This window comes from Galeopterus variegatus, unplaced genomic scaffold, assembly GCF_000696425.1.
Source record: "Galeopterus variegatus unplaced genomic scaffold, G_variegatus-3.0.2 Scaffold3152, whole genome shotgun sequence".
Lineage (NCBI taxonomy): Eukaryota > Metazoa > Chordata > Mammalia > Dermoptera > Cynocephalidae > Galeopterus > Galeopterus variegatus.
In genome coordinates, this window is record NW_007729263.1 from 143,694 (window position 1) to 160,827 (window position 17,134).

Consider the following 17,134-nt stretch of genomic DNA (forward strand, 5'->3'; position numbering starts at 1 on the left):
TGGCTTGCACACAACAGGTACTTCAAACTGTTGCTTAGTTGAAGGTATAGTTTGTGTTTTTTTTTTGTTTTTTTTTGTTTGCTTAGTTGAAGGTATAGTTTGTGTTTTTTTTTGGTTTTGGCAGCTGGCTGGTAAGGGGGTGAAGGTATAGTCTGAAGCTGCTCCTCGCCCAGGGCAAGGGAAGGAGGTTAGAGAGAGAGACTGTCCCTGTTGGGACACTTACACCCACATTAGGCTGTGCTGATGTGTAAGAACCCTATCTTAGGGCAGAACCAGCCTCTCTTCTGCCTGCAGCAGGCTGGCCTGGACCCCTAGGCCTAGGAAGCAAGCAGCTCTCAGTGGAAATTTCCCACCTCCGGCCCCCCCACACGCCCCTGCCCCCCTACCCTCTGCGTAGGCCCCTTATCAGGTTCCCCCTGAGTCATCCTGACCCAGAGACGAATTTAGATGCTGGAACCTTCAGGTCCTTCCCTCCCCCACTCCAAGTAAGACTACTTTACACACATCAGAGAAGCCTGCAGGCAAAGTTCTCATATTAGGCTCTCTTTCTTCCCAAATTCCACTAGGGCTGGTGAGATTCTCTCCTCTGTCCTATGCATCTATAGCTATGATCCTGATTCCAGCAGGCTTTTCCTTGTCCAGGAGAATGTTAAACTGGCATCCAGAGGAAAGAGGGAACGAAGGGACAAGGCAAGGAGACAGGGTGCCCAGCTTCTGTGCCAGTTTTAGGAAAATAGTTATGAAGGGAGTGGGAGCAGGGAATGGAGAAAAACTTGGATGCTCCAAATTGGGGGATGTAGGGGGTCCCTTAGATTTGGGTTGTTGAAGGCTGGGTTTGAGCCTGACCAGTTCTACTCTGGGTCACCTCCTCCCTCCCGGCCTCTCCTTCTTTCCAATAGACCCTGCCAAGTGGGGATGAAAGGGGCATTGATGTTCCTTGGATGGGAGGGGGGATTGCGGGTATTGAGGGTGTTGGTGGGGGGTGGTTCCCAGGCAGAAGGCGGGAGGGCAGTTTGGGGGTCTTGGGGGAGCAGTCTGTGCTGGTGTTGCAGTTGGCAGCTCAAGTTCCATTGGCCATTGTTCACAACTGGCCTGGAGCCCAGCCCCCGAAATGGCAACCCAGGAACCAGGCTGAAGGGGGATGGGGTGGGGATGATTCTGGGAGGGGGGAGCTAAAAGGGGGGCAGGTGGGGAGAAATTCAATCTGGTTTCCTTTTGCCTAAGACAACTTCGAATTCCCTTAGTCACATCAACTATCCCATTCCAGGGGGCCTTCCTCTGAGGGTCATAGGGAGAGTGCATCTGGGTGAGTGTGCATGCGTGTGCGTGTGTGTGTCTGTGTAGTCTAGTATGGAAAACCCACCCAAGCACAGCGAAGACACAGCAGTGCCTAACACACCGTCGCCGGGGCATTGCAATTCAGCCGGTCTGAGCTGGTCTCGGCCTCCTTTTCTGGGCCGGTCTGGGAGGGGTTAGCACCGAAGCCACAGGGTCTCTTGGGTCTCAGCCCGGGACACTGAGTCCTCCCCAAGCCCCTACTCCACCCGCGCAGGGTTAACTCCGCCCCCGCGCCTGTTTACCCAGGAGTCAGAGCCCCTGGGGGTCCCTGGCCCCTCCTCCGTTCCCCTCCCCCTTGGGGCCTTGACCCGGGAGTCCCCGTGGGCCATCCTCTCCCCCCTCCTGTGATGGCCCTCTATTTATAGCGGCCCCCCGCATTCCCCGCCCCGCCTCCCTGCCTTTTTGTACAACTTCTCACCGAGCAGCCGGAGAACAGGCGTCGGGACGCGCGAAGAGAGGAGGTACCAGGACCCTGGCGCTCGGAGTCGGGACTCCTGCGCCCTCGACGCCCCCCGCCCCTACTCCGTGCAGGCACACCTGCCCCTCCCGGCCGCCGAGACCCCGGCCGCCTCAGTGGCGATCCCCGCCCACCTCCTCCTGCCTTAACCTCGCTCTGTTTCCGAGAGGGCGGGCGGAGTAGGAAGCGTGGGGTGTCAGCACTCTGGGTTCCCTGCCCGTCCACACTACTGAGTCGGGGGGTGGAGGACGGCGCCAGAGTGCGATAGGCAGAGCCCGGTCGCGGGTGGGGGCGGTGTCGAGGGAGGCCGTGGGATCCTCTCCGGGCTGAGGAATCCCCGAACACCCCACACCGCCCCGTTGGGGGCGGTATGTTGTGGGGAGCCAGGAAGCATCCAGCAGTTTCCTTAGAGTCGCCCTCCCGTCTCCAGCACAGCCCTTTCCTGAGCCGCAGACAACCTGGGGCGGAGAAAAGGGGGGGGCGTGTTTACTGGGGGTCTGGGGCGGACCTGCAGGGAGCTGTCGGCCCGTGGGCGGGCTGGGGCGGGTCGGGGGCGGGTCTGTGGGGAGCCCGAGCCGGGGCGTGCCGGAGTCAAAGGCAAGTGAAGGTGGAAGCGACCGCGGCGACAGCAGGTAGGGGGAGGGGCAGGCGAGCGGCCGCGGGGCCTGGAAGGCGCTAGCCGCGCCGGTGGGCGGTTTGATCCCAATCCCCTGGAGCTGACGGCTCCGGGAAGGGGCCCGCAAGGAGGGGCGCTTGATGCTGCGCACAAAGGCGGAGGCTCTGCGAGCGGCAGGGCGGGTTAGGGTGTGTGTGAGGTGGTGTCCGGGGTCCGGGGCGCTGTGTGCCCGCTGCACGAGGGTGTCAGTCCCCACGCGGACGGGCAGCGTAGAGACTCGAAGGGACAGGTTCCGGGTGCTGGGCCCGGACGGTCCCATCAGCCCTACCCATCCCTTCCCAGCTGTCGCTTGCCCTCGCGGGCCGTCGGTGGAGGCTGGGAGGAGATTAGGAGACCGCCCTCCCCTCCGTTGCTCCACTCGCGGGACCTACACAGAAACTGGGTGGAGGAGAGAAGCGAAGGCACGAGGCTTTTTGTTTGTTTGCTTTTAAATGGTGAAGGCAAAGTCATGCTTTGCTACTCTCAGCTCACTCGAGAGCTGTCAAAAATCTTGGGGATCCCTCAGCCCTCCCTTTTAGTTTGTAGATAGGAAACTGAGCCCAAGAGTGGTAACTGACTGGGCCAAGGTCACACTGGTAGTGGCAGAGACGGGATTAGAATCCAGAGGTTCTGACACAGCCATGCTTTCCTCCACATCAGCACTTCCTTCTCTCCTCCCCCTCAACCTGGACGGATACGTGCTCTGTTGTCCCGCAGGCACCTCCAGCCTGTATTGATTCTAGTTCAAGCCTAGAGAGGACCTGTTCTCTGGACCCAGGGGTAGAGATTGCCGAGGGAGAGTGGCCCGGGGAGGGTTGGTGACTTCAGGAGTCTGGGTCTTTCTGTCAAGTTCAAGCCTAGAGAGGACCTGTTCTCTGGACCCAGGGGTAGAGATTGCCGAGGGAGAGTGACCCGGGGAGGGTTGGTGACTTCAGGAGTCTGGGTCTTTCTGTCACTAAAAGACCCAGCATCTGTCTCCCATGTCATTTACCTCGTTGCTGTGTTTTCTTAGACCCCGGAGTGGAGTCAGGAGAAGTGAGAACCCTGACCCCTAATCTCACTGCATCCGCCAACAGAAGCCCAGTAAGTGACCCTGCCCCCAGGATGGGGGCTCCTTCCTGGGCATGTGTGCACAGGTCCTCTGCTCTTCACAGGCCCTACTAATGTTGAATGTATGCTAATTCATTCATACTCAGGAGGGAGAGGCTTGGAAGGGAGGCATTGGGTCGGTGGGACACAGATGTCCCTCTTTTGTTGTTTTTCACCCTCCCCCCATTGGTCATGTTGCTTTGGTCATTTTTAGCCCCTTTTCCTTTGAGCTTCTGACCTTGAGACTTTAGTTGAAGGTCGTAGTCAATTGTGAACTCTCACTACCCTGTCCCTTGGTACCTTTAGAGTACCCAGTCACTGAGCCATGAGTTTTACCATCTACTTAACTGGAAGTGTGGGGTGGCCCCTAAATATAGGCTGGGAAATCTGAGATGCACTGCTGCCCCATTCTGGTATTTCTGTCCAGGACAGGGGAAGGAGGTGAAGGTGTTGAGGGGCAGCAGTGAGGATGACTGGTCTGAAGAGAAGTGGTGTTCTGATTGGACTGGAAATGGAGCTGGGGGCAGGAAAGGCCCTCTGTGTCCTTGAATAGTCTTCAATTCCTGGGTCCCTCTGCACCCGGCATTGTCCTGTACTGAGAGAGGAAGCCAGGTGTTTGAGCTGTGGGCTGTGGTGGCAACCCCCCAGTCATGTTATTTCCTCACCCTGCCAGGCCACCATGGCAGAGCTGCAGGAGGTGCAGATCATGGAGGAGAAGCCACTGTTGCCAGGACAGACACCTGAGGCGGCCAAGGTTATTAGAGATCCTCTGACTCCCATGCCTAATTCCAGACCTCTGAGCATTCCCCTCGCCTCCTGACTTCCCAAGCCCGCTGACCTCATTCTAACCCACACCCTACTTTCTCCACCTCTACCCAGGTCTCTCTCCCCAGACAGTACAACTGGGAGCCCAGGCCTCTGTCTCATCAATCAATACACTAACCTTCATCCTCTCCATGTCTCTTTTTGTCAATCTGTTTCTGTCCTTGGTCTCTATTTGCCTACCTGTCTTTGTGTCTGTCTCTCTATCTGTGACTCTACATGGTTGTGTGTTTCTGTGTGGATCTGTGTGTGTGTGTGTGTGTCTCTCTCCAGGAGGCTGAGCTAGCTGCCCGAATCCTCCTGGACCAGGGACAGGTAACAGCTTGGGGGTAGTGCCAGGGTGGGAGGAGGGGCTCTCCTCTCCCCAGTAGAGAGAAGGCCCCTACCTGCCTCTTTCTCCTCACTTATTTTCCTTCTATTCTAGCCGTTTTCCTTCCCCATCTCTTCGATCAGATCATCCTCTACTGCCGTTTTCCTAAATTCTTGCTGAAACTATTTTTCTTTGTTCCCTTCTCCTTTTTGTCCACCCCCCAACTCCCTGACTTTTGTATAGCTCCTCCTCCACCCCTTTTCCTCTCAGCCTAACTCCCACCTGATAGTGACCCGTTTTCCTGCAGACTCACTCTGTGGAGACACCTTATGGCTCTGTCACTTTTACTGTCTATGGCACCCCCAAACCCAAACGCCCAGCGATACTCACCTACCATGATGTGGGACTCAACTGTAAGAACCTTCATTTCCCCTGCTGTTCCTTTCTGGGAAGAGATTGGAGGGAAGGGTAAAAACCCAGTGTGAGGGGAGGGGTGAGTGTGGGCCAGAAGGGTGTGGAGCGGCATGTCAAGGAGATGTTCTCTCCTGGTCTGACCATGGTATGAAAGAAAGATGGTGGGTGCTGACTTGTGGACACTTTTCCTTGTCTGATTGTATTGTCGGGGTGATGTGGGTTCTCTTTAGATAAATCTTGTTTCCAGCCGCTGTTTCAATTCGGGGATATGCAGGAAATCATTCAGAACTTCGTGCGGGTTCATGTGGATGCCCCTGGAATGCAAGAGGGGGCTCCCGTGTTCCCTTTGGGGTAAGAATTAGCTCTTTACCCCTGCACCAGACTGTGAAGCACAGGGCAGGCATGGGGAAGATTGGACCGGGGAGGAGGAAAGGGAAGGCAGTGGCGATTCCTAAAGAGGAGGAATAGGTTTTCCTAAGGTGGGGGTCTTGGGGGCAGTTGATATCTTCCTTAATGTTCCTCTCTTCTCCAGATATCAGTACCCATCTCTGGACCAGCTTGCAGACATGATCCCTTGCATCCTTCAGTACTTAAAGTGAGAGCCCTGGGGACCCCTCCAAACCAGAGTTCCCTTTCCAGCACAAGGAGGCCCTTAGAACTTCTGTGTCCACCATGGTTCTTGGGCTAGTTTTAGCCTCTGGCCTTGATAGGTATCCTTTCTCCTCCATGCTCTTACCTTGATTGTTGAGAGGAAGGATGGTGAGTTTAGAAAATTAATCAGAGTTAGCAGAGTAGCCTTAATGAACAGAGGAAAGGAAAAGGAAGGGTTTATACTTGGCCTTTCCTCAAGCTGAGGAGGGGCTTCTCTGATCAGGAAGCTAGAGAGGAGGAGAAGGGGGTGACACAATCCCTGAGGAACCAGATAGACCTGTCTCTTTCCCTCCCACTCCCTCCTCCTCCATACACACACCTGGTGAATTGGGAGCCCTGTGTGTAAGACAGTGTGGGAGAAGGAAGAGAAAGCCAGACATGGCTTCTCTGGTATGCAAAAGGAGATGCTGACTCCTAGGTTCTGTTCTTGGCTTGGCTTTTCCTAGACACCATGGCTCTCAGCATGTTGTTCCCTAAAGTTGTTTGTTTTCACATCTTGCTGCCTTTTTTTCTTTTGGTGACTAGCTAGTAAGAGGATCTGAACCTTTGACCTTGGTGTTATTGGCACTATGTTTTAACTAAGTGAGTTAACTGGCCAGCCCACATCTTGCTTTTTTAAGTTCCATTTTCCCTGTTCCTCTAGAGGAACCAGGAATTAAAGCAGAACAAGTTGAACTTGCTCCTGAAAGTTGAGAATGGATAAAGAGCTATCTATATAGTAAAACACTGCATCTGGTCGGCCAGTAGATGGGTGTTTCTTTTCAAGACACAAGTTCTCCAAGAGGAAGCAGGGGATAGACTTCAGGGCTCTACACTGATTACCAGTGCCAATCTTTAGCTCCTTGGTACCTTCCTTTTTATCATCCCCCAAAGGAAAGTCGCCTTCTGTTCTTCTTTGTGCCCGTGGCCTTGGGAAGGAGGGTGAGGAATTTAAGAGATTGGGCTGTGGCAGGTTTTGGACACCAGAACCCATGAGACATATATTTATTTCCCTTTTACAGTTTCTCTACGATAATTGGGTTTGGTGTCGGAGCAGGAGCTTACATCCTGTCACGATATGCTGTAAGAAATAAAAACTCCCAGAAGAGGGAAAGGAGGGTTCAGCCTGAATCAGAGTATTGTTTATTCATGTGTTTTGGGGGAGGAAGTAGGTACGATGGTGGGGAGTCAGGTACTATGGGAGCCCCAGAGTGGGTGGAGCTCAGTGGGGAGGGGAGAAGGCCATGCTCTGTTTCTGATTTCCTTCCTTCTGCTGCTCCTCAGCTTAACCACCCAGACACAGTTGAAGGTCTTGTCCTCATCAACATTGATCCTAATGCCAAGGGTTGGATGGATTGGGCAGCCCACAAGGTTTGGAGGGGCCTTTGTGTTGGGATCTAGGGTGGGAGTTTCTCTTGTATAGGCTGGACCTGACTGGACCTAACTGAATGGCCTCTGAACTTCAAGGAGGGGGTGATCAGGCAGGAAAGCTAAGCTATTATTATGCCTGGGTATCTTCTCACCATAATGTCCTGAACTTTCTCACCTGTCCTTTCCTCATAGCTAACGGGCCTCACCTCTTCTCTTTCGGAGATGATCCTTGGACATCTATTCAGCCAGGTAGGTGGTTGTGCAAGATAAGGGAGTAGAGTAGACCAGCAGGGACTGGAATACTTGGGGTGACTTCCTTAGTTGGGACAGGATCTGGGGCAAGCTTTCTTCCCATCCAGTAATTGTTGGCTTCTCTTTCCAACTCTTCTCTTCTTCAGGAAGAGCTGTCTGGAAATTCTGAGTTTATACAAAAGTACAGAAATATCATTTCACATGCACCTAACCTGGAGAACATTGAACTGTACTGGAACAGCTATAATAAGTGGGTGTGCTGTGTGCGTTTGTGTGTGTGCATGTGAGAGAAATGTAGAAACAGTAGCTGGGGCTCATGGGAGCACGGGAGGAGAGGGAAGTCCGAGAAGTGCAGTGTGCAAGGAGGGCAGGATTTGGGGTGCAACTGGGGCAGCTTGAGGACAGACCCAGTGGGAAGAATTGTGAAGATCTGTCACCTTTCTCTTGTTTACCTCTCTTGGATTTTTGGATTGCCAGAAGATGAGCTCTTGTCCTTGTGCCCTTCCTCCCCCTTCCCTGCCCTGTGACCAGGGACCTAAAGCACAGTGACTTTAGGGGTTGTGCTTGGGATCTGCCTGCTACCTTCTCCTTCGTTTTCCACTTTTAATCACTAATATTTGGCCATAATTTTGGGGCCAAATAATTTCCTCATGAGGGAGATAGCTTATAGCTGGATGGATAGCAATGCCTGCCTAAAATTCCTACTCTTTGAACCCCTCTCTAGCCGCCGAGACCTGAACATTGAGCGTGGAAGCGATAACACTCTCAAGTAAGACTTTAAGAGAGAAGGCTTTGTCCCTCTCCCTGGATCTTCCCTACGTGCTTATAGCCCTTAGAAGAAAGTCTTTGCCAGGGAATTTCCTTGTCACCTCCCACTCTGTCCTATTAAGCAAATCACCTCCCTTTATGTCTTCCCCCTTTGAATTCTCTTGGTGGGGTCAGCAGGTGAAACAGAGGGCTGTTTCTTCTTTGGAGCCAGACATTTTCCAGCTGCTCTTCTAGGAAGAGGCAGGAGAAGTGCCAAGGGTTCATTGTCTTCTCCATGACACTATACCTCTAGGTGCCCTGTGATGCTGGTGGTAGGAGACCAAGCACCCCATGAAGAAGCAGTGGTCAGTAGGGAATTTTGGGGTGGGTGAAGAAGGGTTGGAGTCCTAAGGTGGTGGTCAAAGTGGTATCTTGCCAAGGGGCAAGCTCTGTTTGGGATAGGAGATCAACTTTGGGGCATTAAGAATTTGATTCTTGGTAAGGAGGAGCTGGGGAGGGGGCTGATAGGAAGGGGACTGGGGTCTGGGTCCTGGGGTCCCTTGGAGGGGAGGAGCCACAGGGAGTGTGACTTCATTCATTCAGCCTCCTACTTACTCCAGGTGGAATGTAACTCAAAACTGGACCCCACCCAGACCTCGTTCCTCAAGGTCAGTAACCCTACTCCATGCCTAGCCTGCCTCCTGGCCCCTGGTCCAGGGCCATATATCTTCTCTAGATTCAGCTTCTAAGCCTCCAATGTCCTGCATGGGAACAAGTGGGTGAAAGAAGAAAAAAACAAAGGGACTGGAGTGAGGAAGCTAGGAAAGAGAGACCCTTTTCTACATCTCTGCACAGCTCATTTAATTTATGTGTGTTATCACTTTTTCTGGGTGGCTGTCTCCCGAACAGATGGCCGATTCTGGAGGTCAGCCCCAGCTGACTCAGGTGAGTACCCCTGCCGTCCATGGGAGGGAAAGTGGGATGGGATATTAGTGGCACTGAACTCTGTCCTTAGCCACACACCCCACCCCCACCCTGCTGCAGCCTTGGGCTCTAACTTGGCTTCTAATCTCACCTTGCTGTTTCCCTGTCCTCATCTTACTTCCACAGCCAGGCAAACTGACTGAGGCCTTCAAGTACTTCCTGCAAGGCATGGGCTACAGTGAGTATGGGGACAGAGGCTATCATGAGGACAAGGGAATGCTGCACAAGAGGGGAGGATGGGCACTGAGGGGTGGAACCATTTGGGTGGAACCATTTTAGGTTAATTCCTGGATTCACCACCATCTTCCAAATCCAGCTCTTTGACCCCCTGGCCCCGGTTATAACTCTGTTTCCACCCAAGCACTGAATTGCCAGCCTGCCTTCCCCACCTCCTCTCTGACTGGCTGCTTATCCTTCTGTCTCCACAGTGGCCTCATCCTGCATGACTCGTCTGTCCCGGTCTCGCACGGCCTCCCTGACCAGTGCAGCATCCATTGATGGCAACCGGTCCCGTTCTCGCACCATGTCTCAGAGCAGCGAGTCTGGGACTCTCCCTTCAGGGACCCCAGGGCACACCATGGAGGTCTCCTGTTGAATAACCCTTGTTACCCCAGTGTGGGATCCAGCCCTCACCTCCCCCCAGCACTAACCTGGGAGGTACATAAGGGCACTGGGCCTGAGTAAGCAAGGGAAAATGGGCAGATCATATAGGGAGACGATCTTGATCTTTGATTGCTACCCTAACCTTGACCTATAACCTGTCATTCCCCCAGCTCCTGGGAGAGATGTCCTAGTATCTCTTAGGGACCCAGACCCTAACTTCTCCTCCTCCCCTAATTTGGTGTTAAGGTGGAGGGCATGTGTCCTCTTCCTGATCTAGGTGTCTGTAGATGAAGGATAAGAGGTTGTTATAGTTGTCATAGTGCCTCCATCATACTCTCCCTACTTATCCTGTATTTGCAAGAGCAGGGGATTTGGGGCTGGGACTCCATTTACCAAAGCTGATGTGGCTTCTCATTAACATTTCAGGCCTCTGAAGGGTAGGGCCTGAATGAATGTGTACTGGGGGATGCTTGCTGGTGGGTTAGTGGTGCTCAGGACGTGACAGAAACACCCAGTGTGTAAAAAGGAAGTTGAAATGGGAGGTGGTAGGCAGTGAACGAATATGGTAGAAGGACTGGAGCCAGGGCAATAGGAGGTGCCGGGGCCATTTGGCTGCACTAACTTTGGTAGCTTTCAGTGTGCATCTTAAGTGGGACGGAGGAGGGAGCCAAGTTTGGGCCAGGCTGTTTGGGGCTTGGCATAGGGGTGGAAAGGGCTACCTTGGGGCTCTGACCACACTGCGTTACATGTGGAGGGTGCTCTCCTGTCTCCCACACCTTATGCTATAACAATAAACTGTAGAGGAATCTGAACACCATTATTATTCTTTTGATATGCCTGCATCATGCCCCTTTTCCTAGCCTCTCCCTGCCCAACTCTCACATTCTTTTCTCAAAGTGACATAAACCAGGGGAGAGGGCTTATGTAGCATAGACACCTCACAAAATAGGACCCCATAGAAACTAGCCCCTGTTCCAATAGAATGGTATTGTCCTTGATACTGATAGTATTTTCAAGCTTGGGAGAGAGGAACTACTTAGATCTTACAAGACTTCCTTATCAGTTATATGTCACTGAGAAATGCCATAGGATTTCAGAGATGCTACCAAAATCATGATCTTTGAGAAAGAAGAAAGCTAACTGAAGTGCCCAAGGATATATTGTGACCACCTTCCTGCAGGATCCTCCCTAAGGGTCACCTAGATTTCATTTTAGATAGTTGATTCAATCAACTATCTAGTAGACCAAAGCTCATGAAGTTACTACAGGGGTTGGGTTGTTCATAGTTCACCCCAATCTGAAGACTTTCAGGAGGGTCATAGCAAAAAGGAGGATTTCCTCTTGAGAATTCCTCTCTCATGGAATCCAAGGGATCTGGGAGCTAATTAGACTATGATTCTCTAAGAAGCTTTTCAACAAAAATAAACAAACATAAAGAAGAATTCAGATATTTTGCAGCCGTTGCAGGCTGATTATTGGGCTCCTTAGGCGCAAGAAATAAAAATGAGAAGGTACTTTGTAGTGTCATTAGCAAGAGTACTGTGGATGGAATATTATGTCATTGCCAGATTGCTTTATAACTACCACCCCGCCCCCGCCAGCAGTTATACACTTTACTCAATAAAACTGAGCTGAGGACTAATGCAGCTGGATGTCTAGTGCTGACACACTGATGGATATGGAAGTGGGGCAGGGACTGTGCTCTTGATTCTTGAGCATTTCATCACTCTCTCCCATAGACTGAGTCTGTTTTAAATGTGGTAGGCCAGTGTCAGAAGTGGTATGGGGGTATTGGGTGACCAGGGTTATGGGGCTAGCTACAGGATGGTGAGGATGTTGAGTGACTACATAGAGGATAGGCAGCAAAGAGTATGGAAATCCATAATGAAGAAAAGAAACAGTATAACTGAAATTAGGGCCCAACTAGCTCCTAGGCAAAATATGAGAAAAAGGCAAAGAACTAAAACCAGCATCAGCCTTTACTGGCAATAGCTGCTGTTGAAGTTATGGAAGGGTAGGCAGGTCTTTTCTGTGCATCTGCCTGCAAAGGTAACTGTTAGCAGGATAATCTACAGAAATGGCGCTCCTAGGCAAAATATGAGAAAAAGGCAAAGAACTAAAACCAGCATCAGCCTTTACTGGCAGTAGCTGCTGTTGAAGTTATGGAAGGGTAGGCAGGTCTTTTCTGTGCATCTGCCTGCAAAGGTAACTGTTAGCAGGATAATCTACAGAAATGGGAGCAAATTACAATTATGTGTACATATGTGAGTGTGTGTGTACATAGGTGGGTGTGTGAAATGGGTGGTGATTATGTATGTCTCTCCTATAGATGGAGATGCATAAGAAATCTGTTAGGTAGAGGGAAGGATGCTCTCTGCTGGGAGCTAGGGAGAGGGGGCTTGTCCTTAACTAACCTTAGTTTGTTGGTCCTGGTCTTTCTAGTCTAGTCCAAAGGGCACAGTGCCCCCCTGTGGTTGGCATTGTTCTTAACAATTTTCCCCAGTTCCCAGGTTCCTTTCTGTTTCCCCAGTCTTACAATCCAGTTGTTCTTTGTGATTCTATGCAGTAGCTGTACTAGAAGATAGGTCCTAATATCATGGTCTGCTGCTCCTGTCCATTCTTAAGAGCAGAGCTCAGAGGTGAGGTGGGTTGATTTTATAGAAGCTGAACCACAGACTCCCTACTTTTTGTCTGCTTTAGGCTTAGGATTTCTGTTTTTCTCTTTCATTCTTTCTCAAGGAATGTGTTTCCCAGACTTAATGGACAAGAAGTCCAAGATAGCTAAGAGAAGATTCAATAGGAAAGAGAATAAAACTAGAAGAACACAGTGAAAATAGCCTTACCTTATGGTTTCAGCTTGAAAATTCTGGATCTCATGAAGAGATGTTAAAGGGTGAGGCTGAAGGTACACACACAACAGTGAAACTGCAGTAGGAGGGATAGATGTTAAACATTAGAGTTAGGGAAAATGCCGGAGAGGGAGACAACACATTTTAGAGAGATTTTAGGACTGACTAGAAAATAAGACTCAGTTCTAACTAGAGGCCAGGGGAGTGGTGAGGGTAAATGGTGTTCTGAGAAATGTAATTTGTTTTTATCCTCTCTCCTCACTAACATCAGAATTTTTCCCAAATGGGATGAATATATAGTAAAAGTAGAATACATTCTGTATTTGATATTCAACAAATCTAAAGATAGTAACTCATAACACAATTTAAAAAAACCCAACAAACTACAACTGGTCTTTTGAAAGCACCCCACGGACTGGTGCCTGGGGGTGTAATCCCTCTCTGCACTCCTTTTGCTTCACCTTTGCTGGTGGCAATGGGCTCCCCCTCAGGTGTGGGGGGAATGTGAGGGTGTCTGGCTGGTTGCCACAAACATACCAACCCACTCAAATTCTGGCAGCCCTTCCTCAACTCTGTGAGACCAGAGCCGGGAGCAAGGGACTATTTTCCGTGGTGAGAGAGGTAAGACACTCCAAAACTGTCCTTCAGGGAGGGGTGAAGTGGCACAAATTGTCTCACAAGAGTTAGTCTGAAGCTCTTTAGTTTTTGTTCCTGGGTGTATCTTGTCCTCATGTGTTGCTCTCTGACTGACCTCCCACCCTGCTCCAGCATATTCCCTAAACTCTGGTTTCTCTTTGATGCTATTTCCCGTATTTTTCTTCACAAATTGTCATCCTACAACTGCAATATCCAAACCAAACCCTCAGCTTGAAAGCAAAGGAAAGGTGGGGAAGTCCCAAGGGTTAGTTCAGAGAACAATTAATTGGTGGCAGAGATGGAAAGCTGACTGTAGGAACGGGAGCAGTTAGAGGCCTCATTCTTCTGTTTTCTTCCTGTTTAAGTATACCGTATAAAAAATACATGTGTGGAGGTGGAGAATGAGAGGTGGGAAAGGGGGGACAGGGATTGAAGAGACTTAAAAATTGTTCCATGTAAATTCTCTTCTGACTACACCAACCAGCTTCCCTTCATCTCTTCTCCCATCCTGCATATCTTCCCTCCTATTTTTATTTTTCAGCTGTTGTCATTCTAGTTATCTTCTGTTATAACCCTCTCTTAAGGATGAATGAATAGGGCTTACTCCTGAATCTGGCTTCTAGACACCTCACCCCAGATATCTCAGCTCTCCTTCCTGTCCTATGGTTCTTATGCCTGTTGTTAACCCAGCCTTTCTTGATTTAATCTCATTCAGAAATCACATTCATCTTCTGCTCCCATATAACCCTCTCTGGCTCCTTGCTGAGAATTCATTTCTTTTGAAAATGATCAAAAGATTCTTTTCCTTGGGGGCCGGCCCGTGGCTCACTCGGGAGAGTGCGGTGCTGATAACACCAAGGCCACGGGTTCGGATCCCATATAGGGATGGCTGGTTGGCTCACTGGCTGAGCGTGGTGCTGACAACACCAAGTCAAGGGTTAAGATCCCCTTACCGGTCATCTTTTAAAAAAAAAAAAAAAAAGATTCTTTTCCTGGTCCTGATGGTCTCTATATGGAGCCTTTCTCTAGCTTTATTCCAGCTCTTGATATAATACGGTTCAAACTAAAGATGGCTCTAGTCCTGGTTGGTAAGAATTTTGGAAAAAGGAAAGGAAATGGTTCTGAGAAGGAAAGCAAGCATTGATAGCTGAACACAGGGGAGGCTAAAGAGGAATCCAAGGGATCCTGGGATGGAAGAAGATGAGACGTACACAACTCACCCATGCTTGAAATATCCCAACCTCATTCACCTCAAATGTTAGTATCACTAGTGACCCATAACATACTGAAGAGCCCGACAGTCTAATGTACTTCTCCTTAAGTCTCTTTTCTATAGTTACACAAGTCCTCTATACTAGGAATAGCTTTCTAGCTTCTATATAATAGTGTCCCTTTCAATTCATCCCTTCCAAAGTTCTGACAAGATCACTTAAGTTGGAGGATGGATGGTATGCGGGACATCTTCTGTTTACCCCTCTAGATCTCCTTATGCTCTGTGCCCCATAAGACCAACCTTTCTGCAATGCACCAACAGACATTTTTGTCATCTGGCTTGTTTGAGTTTGCCCAGTAAGAGACACTGGAAGTAGATAAAAGAGTAGAAGGAGAAAGAGGTTATTCCCCTGGTCCTTCCTTGTTGGGTGCCTGTAGGTTGGCTGCATCCCTCTACAAAAGGCCATAGCACTCATTGGATAGCCCTCTCTAATTTCTGGTAACTACTCCTTTTTCGCCAGCCTAGGGAACAGCATTGTTATTACCCAGCCCCAGGGTATTGCGTCATCATTTGTTGCTTTGTCCAAATCCTGCCCACACCTTGCTAAATACTCCCTTTATTAAACTTGCCTCAATTATCCAGTGTACTATCTGTTTTCTTCTGGGATCCTAACGTGCAGGATGGGAAGATGGGAGGGGATGGTAAGTTAAAAGGTAAGGAAGGAGAAAAGAATCTGTATATTGAGCTTTTCTTAGAATCATAGAAACATGCCTTTGAAGCCCAGCTAGCTATGTGATCAAATTATTTAGCTTTTCTTTTTTTTTTTTTTTTTCCGTGTCCGGCAACGGATCACAACCCTCAGTGTCGCGCCCGTACCGAACTGGGACCGGCAACGGGATCGCAAACCTCAGTGATGCGCCCGCACCTCGCTCAGCCAGTGAGCGGCCGGTCTGTATGTGGGATCCGAACCCTCGGCGGGGGCACCACCATGCTTCCCAAGCGGTGCACTATAGCAGTGAGCCACTGGGCCAGCCCCTTATTTAGCTTTTCTGAACGCCAATTTCCCTAGAGTTACTACGGGGATAATATCTACCTATTCGGGTTGTGAAAGTGAGATAATGCCTGTGAAAGCAATAGCACAGTGCCTGGTACACAGCAGGTGCTCAATGTAGGAACTGTATTATTACTACACATTAGGCACTGCTCTGAGTGTATTAGATGTTGCTGCATTTAATACTGAAGGGAAGACACGATAAGATGGTGTTCAGGGAAATTACTTCCTGTGTTCGAAATATCTACCTACCTACCTACCTGCATCCCCCCCACCCCTTGCCTGAAGCTTGCCTTCTCTCTAAGTGTGCAAAATGGAATTGTGAGGCTTGTATTTCCTTCTTTGTGGGGAGGGGAACAGGATAGACAGGAGACAAAGACCGAAATAAGAATAAAACACAGGACACCTCGTCTGTGTTAAGGCTACCTGGGCTTCCACACTGAAAATATCAGAAGGAACAAACTGGTAAGGGTAACTGAATTCACAGTGCACTTTCTCTTTCCCCACTTCTCCACTAAGTCTGAGACATTCCTCATCTCATGGGTTGGAGACTGGGCAACAGTCATCCTGTTTCTCCTCAATTCCAGATAACCTGCTTTTTAATTCATTCTTAGCAGTTTTTAAGAGAAGCAACACATTGTAGGGGGTTACTCAAACTGAAAGACAATTGGTAGGGCAGGCTGAAGGAAAGCCACAAAGTCCCAGCTGAGCCAAGTAATCACCCTAGGCATTTATTTGGCGCCTTCCTCCCTTTCCAAACATAACTGCTTTTTAATCCCTCAGCACAGGGCAGCTGGAAGGAGACGGAGTCTTAAAGAAGAGCAATAGTACTCCTGAGGCCACAGAGGACTCAGTGTGAAAAACAGGAACATGATGAAAATAGGTTCCATTTAGCCTGATCTGAAGAGTATGTTGGGCATGCTGTAGGTGGTTGATGCTAGGTACTAGGAGTGGGTGGGTGCTAGCCTGATCTGAAGAGTATGTTGGGCATGCTGTAGGTGGTTGATGCTAGGTACTAGGAGTGAGTGGGTGGGTGTTGTTAGTATAGGAAAAAAATCCATCCGTGTGGTTTCTGTTATTGAACCCCCTTCCCACTAAATGATGGGAAATCTGGCTCATTTTCTCAACTCCTGTGGATAAGGTGGGAAGGGACTGTCGGAATTTCAGCAATCCTCCTATGTCTGGAAACAGACCCTGCAACTGACTGAATGGTTAGGGGCCCCGATTCCAGAAGAAAATAAGGCATCCAATGCTTATCCTCCCTGTCCCACCACATCTGTACAGGGCAGCTTCTAGGCAACCAGGAGAAATGAAATACAATATGGCTGAACGGGAAGGGTAAAATGGGTATTTTATTACATATGGTAGCATAAATGGGACAAGAGTGAAATTTGGAATTATGGTCTTTATAACAATTCTCCAATTAGTAGGCGATCAACTTAAACATTCTTTTCACAGTCCTGAGGCAGGAAAGGGATCTCATGCAGGGAAAAGCTGGGGTCCAGTCTATGGGATGATGCCTAGTGAATGTCCTTTAGTCTCAGTGAAGAAATGTCCAAGGGCCGAAGCCATTTGGGAGGTGTCTCCTGGGGGTTGGAAGGCCATCCTAGATAGGTCCATCAGAAAAGTCAGAAATCTCTCAGGCCCATAAGGCAATAAAGGCCATGAAGGCAAAACCAGCAAATACACAGCCCCACTTGGCTAGAGGAACGG

General features: G+C 49.8%; 2 protein-coding genes across 9 annotated transcripts in view; one reads left to right on the forward strand and one right to left on the reverse strand.

Moving 5' to 3' along the window:
- Nucleotides 1-1,725: 1,725 nt before the first annotated feature.
- NDRG2 (NDRG family member 2) lies at nucleotides 1,726-10,489 on the forward strand. Of its 7 annotated transcripts, none has more exons than XM_008584117.1 (18): nucleotides 1,726-1,799; nucleotides 2,754-2,872; nucleotides 3,463-3,533; nucleotides 4,213-4,293; nucleotides 4,635-4,676; nucleotides 4,979-5,084; nucleotides 5,316-5,436; nucleotides 5,618-5,680; nucleotides 6,738-6,798; nucleotides 7,000-7,086; nucleotides 7,279-7,335; nucleotides 7,485-7,588; nucleotides 8,063-8,107; nucleotides 8,399-8,450; nucleotides 8,706-8,753; nucleotides 8,995-9,030; nucleotides 9,196-9,247; nucleotides 9,498-10,489. In XM_008584117.1, exons 4-18 carry the CDS (start codon nucleotides 4,219-4,221, stop codon nucleotides 9,662-9,664), a joined length of 1,116 nt encoding a protein of 371 aa, XP_008582339.1. In that variant the 5' UTR covers nucleotides 1,726-1,799; nucleotides 2,754-2,872; nucleotides 3,463-3,533; nucleotides 4,213-4,218; the 3' UTR covers nucleotides 9,665-10,489. The 7 variants fall into 7 exon arrangements, with proteins under 7 accessions (XP_008582339.1, XP_008582341.1, XP_008582335.1 ...); XM_008584118.1 differs by lacking the exon at nucleotides 1,726-1,799 and adding an exon at nucleotides 2,370-2,427; XM_008584119.1 differs by lacking the exon at nucleotides 4,635-4,676.
- Nucleotides 10,490-11,956: 1,467 nt separating this feature from the next.
- The window catches only part of LOC103599924 (zinc transporter ZIP2-like), a 7,195-nt gene continuing 2,017 nt past the window's right edge, over nucleotides 11,957-17,134 (reverse strand). For both annotated transcript variants that reach the window (XM_008584122.1, XM_008584120.1), the window contains exon 4: nucleotides 11,957-12,597. Coding sequence is in view for 1 of the 2 variants with exons in the window: in XM_008584120.1 (XP_008582342.1) it covers nucleotides 12,559-12,597 (39 nt within the window). In the remaining variant the exon portion in view is untranslated. The remainder of the gene's footprint in view (nucleotides 12,598-17,134) is intronic.

Coding starts and splice junctions, on each gene's coding strand:
- NDRG2 (XM_008584117.1), top strand. CDS start 4,219: ATGGCAGAGCTGCAGGAGGTGCAGATCATGGAGGAGAAGCCACTGTTG. Junction 5,437..5,617: donor GCTCCCGTGTTCCCTTTGGG/GTAAGAATTAGC, acceptor TCTCTTCTCCAG/ATATCAGTACCCATCTCTGG. Junction 8,754..8,994: donor CCCAGACCTCGTTCCTCAAG/GTCAGTAACCCT, acceptor TCTCCCGAACAG/ATGGCCGATTCTGGAGGTCA.